A 15,937-nucleotide genomic window follows, 5' to 3' on the forward strand; every position below is an offset into this window, starting at 1 on the left:
ATACATTGATACTTCCATAATATGCTTTCTGAACACAGTCAAACACTGGACATAACATGATATGATTGATTATGATATATGCCTTCCAATGACTTTCCTATGTTACAATGTATTAGTTACCACTCATCAATAACCAGAGGGACATACCAGAATAGGGAAGCCCTGCCACATCTCCTTAAAGTCATACAGCCAGGGTTTCTGAGAGAGGGAGAGAGTCATACATAAATCAGACACTTCAGTCACAGAGAAAAACAGCATTGAAACAGAAGAAGTGATAAATCATTTTCACACCCTCTTTTATTTTATTTTTTATATATTAATTTGGCTTTATAATTCTCTTCCAGTGTCATTCGTAACTTCTTTATTAATCATGTTAGAAAAACATTAAATTGTATAACATTTGTTTTGGATACTCCGTTGTCCCTGATATAACCAGCACCTTTGTTGACAAGGCTTCTATTCTATCTTAGTATCCTGTAACACATTAATGCTGTCAGTGAACAGGCTCTGTTTCTCCCATCAATGGTTTAACTAGGATCTAAAGTTTAAACTATGAGTTACGACAGAGGTCAGATGACACGATTGACCAATGAGGGTGCAGGAAGATTAGCTTGGAGACAGGCGAGAGTTTTAAAGGTCAAAGGTGAAACAGCAGTACTCACGTCAATGAGGGCAGCCAGGCCAGCAATGAAAGCAAGAAGGTAAAAGGTGAATCTCCAACTGCAAGAGAACACACAAAATTGTTGGACAACACACACACAGACCTCCAATACTGTACAACACAACAACCTGCTGACTACAGATAGAGACCTCCAGTACTGTACAACAACCTGCTGACTACAGATAGAGACCTCCAGTACTGTACGACACAACAACCTGCTGACTACAGATAGAGACCTCCAGTACTGTACAACACAACGACCTGTCAACTACAGATAGAGACCTCCAGTGCTGTACAACAACCTGCTGACTACAGATAGAGACCTCCAGTACTGTACAACAACAACCTGCCAACTACAGATAGAGACCTCCAGTACTGTACAACAACAACCTGCTGACTACAAATAGAGACCTCCAGTACTGTACAACAACCTGCTGACTACAGATAGAGACCTCCAGTACTGTACAACAACAACCTGCTAACTACAGATAGAGACCTCCAGTACTGTACAACAACCTGCTGACTACAGATAGAGACCTCCAGTACTGTACAACAACCTGCTGACTACAGATAGAGACCTCCAGTACTGTACAACACAACAACCTGCTGACTACAGATAGAGACCTCCAGTACTGTACGACACAACAACCTGCTGACTACAGATAGAGACCTCCAGTATAATGAACAAAAACAACCTGCTGACTACAGATAGAGACCTCCAGTACTGTACGACACAACAACCTGCTGACTACAGATAGAGACCTCCAGTACTGTACGACACAACAACCTGCTGACTACAGATAGAGACCTCCAGTACTGTACAACAACCTGCTGACTACAGATAGAGACCTCCAGTACTGTACAACACAACAACCTGCTGACTACAGATAGAGATCTCCAGTAATGTACAACAACCTGCTGACTACAGATAGAGACTTCCAGTACTGTACAACAACCTGCTGACTACAGATAGAGACCCCCAGTACTGTACAACACAACAACCTGCTGACTACAGATAGAGACCTCCAGTACTGTACAACAACCTGCTGACTACAGATAGAGACCTTCAGTACTGTACAACAACCTGCTGACTACAGATAGAGACCCCCAGTACTGTACAACAACCTGCTGACTACAGATAGAGACCTCCAGTACTGTACAACAACCTGCTGACTACAGATAGAGACCTCCAGTATAATGAACAAAAACAACCTGCTGACTACAGATAGAGACCTCCAGTACTGTACGACACAACAACCTGCTGACTACAGATAGAGACCTCCAGTACTGTACGACACAACAACCTGCTGACTACAGATAGAGACCTCCAGTACTGTACAACAACCTGCTGACTACAGATAGAGACCTCCAGTACTGTACAACACAACAACCTGCTGACTACAGATAGAGACCTCCAGTAATGTACAACAACCTGCTGACTACAGATAGAGACCTCCAGTAATGTACAACAACCTGCTGACTACAGATAGAGACTTCCAGTACTGTACAACACAACAACCTGCTGACTACAGATAGAGACCTCCAGTGCTGTACAACACAACAACCTGCTGACTACAGATAGAGACCTTCAGTACTGTACAACAACCTGCTGACTACAGATAGAGACCTCCAGTACTGTACAACAACCTGCTGACTACAGATAGAGACCTCCAGTACTGTACAACAACCTGCTGACTACAGATAGAGACCTCCAGTACTGTACAACACAACAACCTGCTGACTACAGATAGAGACCTCCAGTACTGTACAACACAACAACCTGCTGACTACAGATAGAGACCTCCAGTACTGTACAACAACCTGCTGACTACAGATAGAGACCTCCAGTACTGTACAACAACCTGCTGACTACAGATAGAGACCTCCAGTACTGTACAACAACCTGCTGACTACAGATAGAGACCTCCAGTATAATGAACAAAAACAACCTGCTGACTACAGATAGAGACCCCTAGTACTGTACGACACAACCTGCTGACTACAGATAGAGACCTCCAGTACTGTACGACACAACAACCTGCTGACTACAGATAGAGACCTCCAGTACTGTACAACAACCTGCTGACTACAGATAGAGACCTCCAGTACTGTACAACACAACAACCTGCTGACTACAGATAGAGACCTTCAGTACTGTACAACAACCTGCTGACTACAGATAGAGACCTCCAGTACTGTACAACAACCTGCTGACTACAGATAGAGACCTCCAGTACTGTACAACAACCTGCTGACTACAGATAGAGACCTCCAGTACTGTACAACAACCTGCTGACTACAGATAGAGACCTCCAGTACTGTACAACAACCTGCTGACCTAAGATAGAGACCTCCAGTACTGTACAACACAACAACCTGCTGACTACAGATAGAGACCTCCAGTACTGTACAACACAACAACCTGCTGACTACAGATAGAGACCTCCAGTACTGTACAACAACCTGCTGACTACAGATAGAGACCTTCAGTACTGTACAACAACCTGCTGACTACAGATAGAGACCTCCAGTAATGTACAACAACCTGCTGACTACAGATAGAGACCTCCAGTAATGTACAACAACCTGCTGACTACAGATAGAGACTTCCAGTACTGTACAACACAACAACCTGCTGACTACAGATAGAGACCTCCAGTGCTGTACAACACAACAACCTGCTGACTACAGATAGAGACCTCCAGTACTGTACAACACAACAACCTGCTGACTACAGATAGAGACCTCCAGTACTGTACAACACAACAACCTGCTGACTACAGATAGAGACCTCCAGTACTGTACAACAACCTGCTGACTACAGATAGAGACCTCCAGTACTGTACAACAACCTGCTGACTACAGATAGAGACCTTCAGTACTGTACAACAACCTGCTGACTACAGATAGAGGCCTCCAGTACTGTACAACAACCTGCTGACTACAGATAGAGACCTCCAGTACTGTACAACACAACAACCTGCTGACTACAGATAGAGACCTCCAGTACTGTACAACACAACAACCTGCTGACTACAGATAGAGACCTCCAGTAATGTACAACAACCTGCTGACTACAGATAGAGACCTTCAGTACTGTCCAACAACCTGCTGACTACAGATAGAGACCTCCAGTACTGTACAACAACCTGCTGACTACAGATAGAGACCTCCAGTCCTGTACAACAACCTGCTGACTACAGATAGAGACCTCCAGTACTGTACAACAACCTGCTGACTACAGATAGAGACCTCCAGTACTGTACAACACAACAACCTGCTGACTACAGATAGAGACCTCCAGTACTGTACAACACAACAACCTGCTGACTACAGATAGAGACCTCCAGTACTGTACAACAACCTGCTGACTACAGATAGAGACCTTCAGTACTGTACAACAACCTGCTGACTACAGATAGAGACCTCCAGTACTGTACAACAACCTGCTGACTACAGATAGAGACCTCCAGTACTGTACAACAACCTGCTGACTACAGATAGAGACCTCCAGTCCTGTACAACAACCTGCTGACTACAGATAGAGACCTCCAGTACTGTACAACACAACAACCTGCTGACTACAGATAGAGACCTCCAGTACTGTACGACACAACAACCTGCTGACTACAGATAGAGACCTCCAGTATAATGAACAAAAACAACCTGCTGACTACAGATAGAGACCTCCAGTACTGTACGACACAACAACCTGCTGACTACAGATAGAGACCTCCAGTACTGTACAACAACCTGCTGACTACAGATAGAGACCTCCAGTAATGTACAACAACCTGCTGACTACAGATAGAGACTTCCAGTACTGTACAACACAACAACCTGCTGACTACAGATAGAGACCTCCAGTGCTGTACAACACAACAACCTGCTGACTACAGATAGAGACCTCCAGTACTGTACAACACAACAACCTGCTGACTACAGATAGAGACCTCCAGTACTGTACAACACAACAACCTGCTGACTACAAATAGAGACCTCCAGTACTGTACAACAACCTGCTGACTACAGATAGAGACCTCCAGTACTGTACAACAACAACCTGCTAACTACAGATAGAGACCTCCAGTACTGTACAACAACCTGCTGACTACAGATAGAGACCTCCAGTACTGTACAACAACCTGCTGACTACAGATAGAGACCTCCAGTACTGTACAACACAACAACCTGCTGACTACAGATAGAGACCTCCAGTACTGTACGACACAACAACCTGCTGACTACAGATAGAGACCTCCAGTATAATGAACAAAAACAACCTGCTGACTACAGATAGAGACCTCCAGTACTGTACGACACAACAACCTGCTGACTACAGATAGAGACCTCCAGTACTGTACGACACAACAACCTGCTGACTACAGATAGAGACCTCCAGTACTGTACAACAACCTGCTGACTACAGATAGAGACCTCCAGTACTGTACAACACAACAACCTGCTGACTACAGATAGAGATCTCCAGTAATGTACAACAACCTGCTGACTACAGATAGAGACTTCCAGTACTGTACAACAACCTGCTGACTACAGATAGAGACCCCCAGTACTGTACAACACAACAACCTGCTGACTACAGATAGAGACCTCCAGTACTGTACAACAACCTGCTGACTACAGATAGAGACCTTCAGTACTGTACAACAACCTGCTGACTACAGATAGAGACCCCCAGTACTGTACAACAACCTGCTGACTACAGATAGAGACCTCCAGTACTGTATAACAACCTGCTGACTACAGATAGAGACCTCCAGTAATGTACAACAACCTGCTGACTACAGATAGAGACTTCCAGTACTGTACAACACAACAACCTGCTGACTACAGATAGAGACCTCCAGTGCTGTACAACACAACAACCTGCTGACTACAGATAGAGACCTCCAGTACTGTACAACACAACAACCTGCTGACTACAGATAGAGACCTCCAGTACTGTACAACACAACAACCTGCTGACTACAAATAGAGACCTCCAGTACTGTACAACAACCTGCTGACTACAGATAGAGACCTCCAGTACTGTACAACAACAACCTGCTAACTACAGATAGAGACCTCCAGTACTGTACAACAACCTGCTGACTACAGATAGAGACCTCCAGTACTGTACAACAACCTGCTGACTACAGATAGAGACCTCCAGTACTGTACAACACAACAACCTGCTGACTACAGATAGAGACCTCCAGTACTGTACGACACAACAACCTGCTGACTACAGATAGAGACCTCCAGTATAATGAACAAAAACAACCTGCTGACTACAGATAGAGACCTCCAGTACTGTACGACACAACAACCTGCTGACTACAGATAGAGACCTCCAGTACTGTACGACACAACAACCTGCTGACTACAGATAGAGACCTCCAGTACTGTACAACAACCTGCTGACTACAGATAGAGACCTCCAGTACTGTACAACACAACAACCTGCTGACTACAGATAGAGATCTCCAGTAATGTACAACAACCTGCTGACTACAGATAGAGACTTCCAGTACTGTACAACAACCTGCTGACTACAGATAGAGACCCCCAGTACTGTACAACACAACAACCTGCTGACTACAGATAGAGACCTCCAGTACTGTACAACAACCTGCTGACTACAGATAGAGACCTTCAGTACTGTACAACAACCTGCTGACTACAGATAGAGACCTCCAGTACTGTACAACAACCTGCTGACTACAGATAGAGACCTCCAGTACTGTACAACAACCTGCTGACTACAGATAGAGACCTCCAGTATAATGAACAAAAACAACCTGCTGACTACAGATAGAGACCTCCAGTACTGTACGACACAACAACCTGCTGACTACAGATAGAGACCTCCAGTACTGTACGACACAACAACCTGCTGACTACAGATAGAGACCTCCAGTACTGTACAACAACCTGCTGACTACAGATAGAGACCTCCAGTACTGTACAACACAACAACCTGCTGACTACAGATAGAGACCTCCAGTAATGTACAACAACCTGCTGACTACAGATAGAGACCTCCAGTAATGTACAACAACCTGCTGACTACAGATAGAGACTTCCAGTACTGTACAACACAACAACCTGCTGACTACAGATAGAGACCTCCAGTGCTGTACAACACAACAACCTGCTGACTACAGATAAAGACCTTCAGTACTGTACAACAACCTGCTGACTACAGATAGAGACCTCCAGTACTGTACAACAACCTGCTGACTACAGATAGAGACCTCCAGTACTGTACAACAACCTGCTGACTACAGATAGAGACCTCCAGTACTGTACAACACAACAACCTGCTGACTACAGATAGAGACCTCCAGTACTGTACAACACAACAACCTGCTGACTACAGATAGAGACCTCCAGTACTGTACAACAACCTGCTGACTACAGATAGAGACCTTCAGTACTGTACAACAACCTGCTGACTACAGATAGAGACCTCCAGTACTGTACAACAACCTGCTGACTACAGATAGAGACCTCCAGTACTGTACAACAACCTGCTGACTACAGATAGAGACCTCCAGTACTGTACAACAACCTGCTGACTACAGATAGAGACCTCCAGTATAATGAACAAAAACAACCTGCTGACTACAGATAGAGACCCCTAGTACTGTACGACACAACAACCTGCTGACTACAGATAGAGACCTCCAGTACTGTACGACACAACAACCTGCTGACTACAGATAGAGACCTCCAGTACTGTACAACAACCTGCTGACTACAGATAGAGACCTCCAGTACTGTACAACACAACAACCTGCTGACTACAGATAGAGACCTTCAGTACTGTACAACAACCTGCTGACTACAGATAGAGACCTCCAGTACTGCACAACAACCTGCTGACTACAGATAGAGACCTCCAGTACTGTACAACAACCTGCTGACTACAGATAGAGACCTCCAGTACTGTACAACAACCTGCTGACTACAGATAGAGACCTCCAGTACTGTACAACAACCTGCTGACCTAAGATAGAGACCTCCAGTACTGTACAACACAACAACCTGCTGACTACAGATAGAGACCTCCAGTACTGTACAACACAACAACCTGCTGACTACAGATAGAGACCTCCAGTACTGTACAACAACCTGCTGACTACAGATAGAGACCTTCAGTACTGTACAACAACCTGCTGACTACAGATAGAGACCTCCAGTACTGTACAACAACCTGCTGACTACAGATAGAGACCTCCAGTACTGTACAACAACCTGCTGACTACAGATAGAGACCTCCAGTATAATGAACAAAAACAACCTGCTGACTACAGATAGAGACCCCTAGTACTGTACGACACAACAACCTGCTGACTACAGATAGAGACCTCCAGTACTGTACGACACAACAACCTGCTGACTACAGATAGAGACCTCCAGTACTGTACAACAACCTGCTGACTACAGATAGAGACCTCCAGTACTGTACAACACAACAACCTGCTGACTACAGATAGAGACCTCCAGTAATGTACAACAACCTGCTGACTACAGATAGAGACCTCCAGTAATGTACAACAACCTGCTGACTACAGATAGAGACTTCCAGTACTGTACAACACAACAACCTGCTGACTACAGATAGAGACCTCCAGTGCTGTACAACACAACAACCTGCTGACTACAGATAGAGACCTCCAGTACTGTACAACACAACAACCTGCTGACTACAGATAGAGACCTCCAGTACTGTACAACACAACAACCTGCTGACTACAGATAGAGACCTCCAGTACTGTACAACAACCTGCTGACTACAGATAGAGACCTCCAGTACTGTACAACAACCTGCTGACTACAGATAGAGACCTTCAGTACTGTACAACAACCTGCTGACTACAGATAGAGGCCTCCAGTACTGTACAACAACCTGCTGACTACAGATAGAGACCTCCAGTACTGTACAACACAACAACCTGCTGACTACAGATAGAGACCTCCAGTACTGTACAACACAACAACCTGCTGACTACAGATAGAGACCTCCAGTAATGTACAACAACCTGCTGACTACAGATAGAGACCTTCAGTACTGTCCAACAACCTGCTGACTACAGATAGAGACCTCCAGTACTGTACAACAACCTGCTGACTACAGATAGAGACCTTCAGTACTGTACAACAACCTGCTGACTACAGATAGAGACCTCCAGTACTGTACAACAACCTGCTGACTACAGATAGAGACCTCCAGTACTGTACAACACAACAACCTGCTGACTACAGATAGAGACCTCCAGTACTGTACAACACAACAACCTGCTGACTACAGATAGAGACCTCCAGTATAATGAACAAAAACAACCTGCTGACTACAGATAGAGACCTCCAGTACTGTACGACACAACAACCTGCTGACTACAGATAGAGACCTCCAGTACTGTACGACACAACAACCTGCTGACTACAGATAGAGACCTCCAGTACTGTACAACAACCTGCTGACTACAGATAGAGACCTCCAGTACTGTACAACACAACAACCTGCTGACTACAGATAGAGATCTCCAGTAATGTACAACAACCTGCTGACTACAGATAGAGACTTCCAGTACTGTACAACAACCTGCTGACTACAGATAGAGACCCCCAGTACTGTACAACACAACAACCTGCTGACTACAGATAGAGACCTCCAGTACTGTACAACAACCTGCTGACTACAGATAGAGACCTTCAGTACTGTACAACAACCTGCTGACTACAGATAGAGACCTCCAGTACTGTACAACAACCTGCTGACTACAGATAGAGACCTCCAGTACTGTACAACAACCTGCTGACTACAGATAGAGACCTCCAGTATAATGAACAAAAACAACCTGCTGACTACAGATAGAGACCTCCAGTACTGTACGACACAACAACCTGCTGACTACAGATAGAGACCTCCAGTACTGTACGACACAACAACCTGCTGACTACAGATAGAGACCTCCAGTACTGTACAACAACCTGCTGACTACAGATAGAGACCTCCAGTACTGTACAACACAACAACCTGCTGACTACAGATAGAGACCTCCAGTAATGTACAACAACCTGCTGACTACAGATAGAGACCTCCAGTAATGTACAACAACCTGCTGACTACAGATAGAGACTTCCAGTACTGTACAACACAACAACCTGCTGACTACAGATAGAGACCTCCAGTGCTGTACAACACAACAACCTGCTGACTACAGATAGAGACCTTCAGTACTGTACAACAACCTGCTGACTACAGATAGAGACCTCCAGTACTGTACAACAACCTGCTGACTACAGATAGAGACCTCCAGTACTGTACAACACAACAACCTGCTGACTACAGATAGAGACCTCCAGTACTGTACAACACAACAACCTGCTGACTACAGATAGAGACCTCCAGTACTGTACAACAACCTGCTGACTACAGATAGAGACCTTCAGTACTGTACAACAACCTGCTGACTACAGATAGAGACCTCCAGTACTGTACAACAACCTGCTGACTACAGATAGAGACCTCCAGTACTGTACAACAACCTGCTGACTACAGATAGAGACCTCCAGTACTGTACAACAACCTGCTGACTACAGATAGAGACCTCCAGTATAATGAACAAAAACAACCTGCTGACTACAGATAGAGACCCCTAGTACTGTACGACACAACAACCTGCTGACTACAGATAGAGACCTCCAGTACTGTACGACACAACAACCTGCTGACTACAGATAGAGACCTCCAGTACTGTACAACAACCTGCTGACTACAGATAGAGACCTCCAGTACTGTACAACACAACAACCTGCTGACTACAGATAGAGACCTTCAGTACTGTACAACAACCTGCTGACTACAGATAGAGACCTCCAGTACTGCACAACAACCTGCTGACTACAGATAGAGACCTCCAGTACTGTACAACAACCTGCTGACTACAGATAGAGACCTCCAGTACTGTACAACAACCTGCTGACTACAGATAGAGACCTCCAGTACTGTACAACAACCTGCTGACCTAAGATAGAGACCTCCAGTACTGTACAACACAACAACCTGCTGACTACAGATAGAGACCTCCAGTACTGTACAACACAACAACCTGCTGACTACAGATAGAGACCTCCAGTACTGTACAACAACCTGCTGACTACAGATAGAGACCTTCAGTACTGTACAACAACCTGCTGACTACAGATAGAGACCTCCAGTACTGTACAACAACCTGCTGACTACAGATAGAGACCTCCAGTACTGTACAACAACCTGCTGACTACAGATAGAGACCTCCAGTATAATGAACAAAAACAACCTGCTGACTACAGATAGAGACCCCTAGTACTGTACGACACAACAACCTGCTGACTACAGATAGAGACCTCCAGTACTGTACGACACAACAACCTGCTGACTACAGATAGAGACCTCCAGTACTGTACAACAACCTGCTGACTACAGATAGAGACCTCCAGTACTGTACAACACAACAACCTGCTGACTACAGATAGAGACCTCCAGTAATGTACAACAACCTGCTGACTACAGATAGAGACCTCCAGTAATGTACAACAACCTGCTGACTACAGATAGAGACTTCCAGTACTGTACAACACAACAACCTGCTGACTACAGATAGAGACCTCCAGTGCTGTACAACACAACAACCTGCTGACTACAGATAGAGACCTCCAGTACTGTACAACACAACAACCTGCTGACTACAGATAGAGACCTCCAGTACTGTACAACACAACAACCTGCTGACTACAGATAGAGACCTCCAGTACTGTACAACAACCTGCTGACTACAGATAGAGACCTCCAGTACTGTACAACAACCTGCTGACTACAGATAGAGACCTTCAGTACTGTACAACAACCTGCTGACTACAGATAGAGGCCTCCAGTACTGTACAACAACCTGCTGACTACAGATAGAGACCTCCAGTACTGTACAACACAACAACCTGCTGACTACAGATAGAGACCTCCAGTACTGTACAACACAACAACCTGCTGACTACAGATAGAGACCTCCAGTAATGTACAACAACCTGCTGACTACAGATAGAGACCTTCAGTACTGTCCAACAACCTGCTGACTACAGATAGAGACCTCCAGTACTGTACAACAACCTGCTGACTACAGATAGAGACCTTCAGTACTGTACAACAACCTGCTGACTACAGATAGAGACCTCCAGTACTGTACAACAACCTGCTGACTACAGATAGAGACCTCCAGTACTGTACAACACAACAACCTGCTGACTACAGATAGAGACCTCCAGTACTGTACAACACAACAACCTGCTGACTACAGATAGAGACCTCCAGTACTGTACAACACAACAACCTGCTGACTACAGATAGAGACCTCCAGTACTGTACAACAACCTGCTGACTACAGATAGAGACCTTCAGTACTGTACAACAACCTGCTGACTACAGATAGAGACCTCCAGTACTGTACAACAACCTGCTGACTACAGATAGAGACCTCCAGTACTGTACAACAACCTGCTGACTACAGATAGAGACCTCCAGTCCTGTACAACAACCTGCTGACTACAGATAGAGACCTCCAGTACTGTACAACACAACAACCTGCTGACTACAGATAGAGACCTCCAGTACTGTACGACACAACAACCTGCTGACTACAGATAGAGACCTCCAGTATAATGAACAAAAACAACCTGCTGACTACAGATAGAGACCTCCAGTACTGTACGACACAACAACCTGCTGACTACAGATAGAGACCTCCAGTACTGTACAACAACCTGCTGACTACAGATAGAGACCTCCAGTAATGTACAACAACCTGCTGACTACAGATAGAGACTTCCAGTACTGTACAACACAACAACCTGCTGACTACAGATAGAGACCTCCAGTGCTGTACAACACAACAACCTGCTGACTACAGATAGAGACCTCCAGTACTGTACAACACAACAACCTGCTGACTACAGATAGAGACCTCCAGTACTGTACGACACAACAACCTGCTGACTACAGATAGAGACCTCCAGTACTGTACAACACAACAACCTGCTGACTACAGATAGAGACCTCCAGTACTGTACAACAACCTGCTGACTACAGATAGAGACCTCCAGTACTGTACAACAACCTGCTGACTACAGATAGAGACCTTCAGTACTGTACAACAACCTGCTGACTACAGATAGAGACCTCCAGTACTGTACAACAACCTGCTGACTACAGATAGAGACCTCCAGTACTGTACAACACAACAACCTGCTGAATACAGATAGAGACCTCCAGTACTGTACAACACAACAACCTGCTGACTACAGATAGAGACCTCCAGTACTGTACAACAACCTGCTGACTACAGATAGAGACCTTCAGTACTGTACAACAACCTGCTGACTACAGATAGAGACCTCCAGTACTGTACAACAACCTGCTGACTACAGATAGAGACCTTCAGTACTGTACAACAACCTGCTGACTACAGATAGAGACCTCCAGTACTGTACAACAACCTGCTGACTACAGATAGAGACCTCCAGTACTGTACAACACAACAACCTGCTGACTACAGATAGAGACCTCCAGTACTGTACAACACAACAACCTGCTGACTACAGATAGAGACCTCCAGTACTGTACAACACAACAACCTGCTGACTACAGATAGAGACCTCCAGTACTGTACAACAACCTGCTGACTACAGATAGAGACCTTCAGTACTGTACAACAACCTGCTGACTACAGATAGAGACCTCCAGTACTGTACAACAACCTGCTGACTACAGATAGAGACCTCCAGTACTGTACAACAACCTGCTGACTACAGATAGAGACCTCCAGTACTGTACAACAACCTGCTGACTACAGATAGAGACCTCCAGTACTGTACAACACAACAACCTGCTGACTACAGATAGAGACCTCCAGTACTGTACGACACAACAACCTGCTGACTACAGATAGAGACCTCCAGTATAATGAACAAAAACAACCTGCTGACTACAGATAGAGACCTCCAGTACTGTACGACACAACAACCTGCTGACTACAGATAGAGACCTCCAGTAATGTACAACAACCTGCTGACTACAGATAGAGACCTCCAGTAATGTACAACAACCTGCTGACTACAGATAGAGACTTCCAGTACTGTACAACACAACAACCTGCTGACTACAGATAGAGACCTCCAGTGCTGTACAACACAACAACCTGCTGACTACAGATAGAGACCTCCAGTACTGTACAACACAACAACCTGCTGACTACAGATAGAGACCTCCAGTACTGTACAACACAACAACCTGCTGACTACAGATAGAGACCTCCAGTACTGTACAACAACCTGCTGACTACAGATAGAGACCTCCAGTACTGTACAACAACCTGCTGACTACAGATAGAGACCTCCAGTACTGTACAACAACCTGCTGACTACAGATAGAGACCTCCAGTACTGTACAACACAACAACCTGCTGACTACAGATAGAGACCTCCAGTACTGTACAACAACCTGCTGACTACAGATAGAGACCTCCAGTACTGTACAACAACCTGCTGACTACAGATAGAGACCTTCAGTACTGTACAACAACCTGCTGACTACAGATAGAGACCTCCAGTACTGTACAACAACCTGCTGACTACAGATAGAGACCTCCAGTACTGTACAACACAACAACCTGCTGAATACAGATAGAGACCTCCAGTACTGTACAACACAACAACCTGCTGACTACAGATAGAGACCTCCAGTACTGTACAACAACCTGCTGACTACAGATAGAGACCTTCAGTACTGTACAACAACCTGCTGACTACAGATAGAGACCTCCAGTACTGTACAACAACCTGCTGACTACAGATAGAGACCTCCAGTACTGTACAACAACCTGCTGACTACAGATAGAGACCTTCAGTACTGTACAACAACCTGCTGACTACAGATAGAGACCTCCAGTACTGTACAACAACCTGCTGACTACAGATAGAGACCTTCAGTACTGTACAACAACCTGCTGACTACAGATAGAGACCTTCAGTACTGTACAACAACCTGCTGACTACAGATAGAGACCTCCAGTACTGTACAACAACCTGCTGACTACAGATAGAGACCTCCAGTACTGTACAACAACCTGCTGACTACAGATAGAGACCTCCAGTACTGTACAACACAACAACCTGCTGACTACAGATAGAGACCTCCAGTACTGTACAACAACCTGCTGACTACAGATAGAGACCTCCAGTACTGTACAACACAACAACCTGCTGACTACAGATAGAGACCTCCAGTACTGTACAACAACCTGCTGACTACAGATAGAGACCTCCAGTACTGTACAACACAACAACCTGCTGACTACAGATAGAGACCTCCAGTACTGTACAACACAACAACCTGCTGACTACAGATAGAGACCTCCAGTACTGTACTGGAGGTACTGGTTGTTGTCTACACTAGTGATTGTGATATTAACTACAGGTTGTATCTACACTAGTGATTGTGATATTAACTACAGGTTGTCTCTACACTAGTGATTGTGATATTAACTACAGGTTGCTATCTACACTAGTGATTGTGATATTAACTACAGGTTGCTATCTACACTAGTGATTGTGATATTAACTACAGGTTGCTATCTACACTAGTGATTGTGATATTAACTACAGGTTGTCTCTACACTAGTGATTGTGATATTAACTACAGGTTGTCTCTACACTAGTGATTGTGATATTAACTACAGGTTGTCTCTACACTAGTGATTGTGATATTAACTACAGGTTGTCTCTACACTAGTGATTGTGATATTAACTCCAGGTTGTTATCTACACTAGTGATTGTGATATTAACTCCAGGTTGTTATCTACACTAGTGATTGTGATATTAACTCCAGGTTGTTATCTACACTAGTGATTGTGATATTAACTACAGGTTATATCTACACTAGTGATTGTGATATTAACTACATGTTGTTGTCACGCCCTGGTCTTAGTACTTTGTGTTTTCTTTGTTTATTTGGCCAGGCCAGGGTGTGACATGGGTTTATTTTGTGGTGCGTTTTTGTATTGGGGTTTTTCGTAGGTTTTGGGATTGTGGTTTAGTGGGGTTTTCTAGCATAGTCTATGGCTGTCTGAATTGGTTCTCAATTAGAGGCAGGTGATTATCGTTGTCTCTGATTGGGAACCATATTTAGGCAGCCATATTCTTTGAGTGTTTCGTGGGTGATTGTTCCTGTCTCTGTG

The 15,937-nt window shown here is 44.7% G+C and overlaps 1 protein-coding gene across 3 annotated transcripts in view; it reads right to left on the reverse strand.

The window, feature by feature from the left end:
- Positions 1 to 15,937, reverse strand: part of LOC109884519 (ceramide synthase 2) — a 43,517-nt gene that overhangs the window by 6,768 nt on the left and 20,812 nt on the right. For all 3 annotated transcript variants that reach the window (XM_031837687.1, XM_031837702.1, XM_031837694.1), the window contains exons 5-6: positions 663 to 720; positions 148 to 198 (exon numbers count right to left, since the gene is read on the reverse strand). In XM_031837687.1, the coding sequence (XP_031693547.1) occupies positions 148 to 198; positions 663 to 720 (109 nt within the window). The remainder of the gene's footprint in view (positions 1 to 147; positions 199 to 662; positions 721 to 15,937) is intronic.

The sequence above is a fragment of the Oncorhynchus kisutch genome, linkage group LG2 (genome assembly GCF_002021735.2).
Source record: "Oncorhynchus kisutch isolate 150728-3 linkage group LG2, Okis_V2, whole genome shotgun sequence".
NCBI classification, from domain to species: Eukaryota; Metazoa; Chordata; class Actinopteri; order Salmoniformes; family Salmonidae; genus Oncorhynchus; species Oncorhynchus kisutch.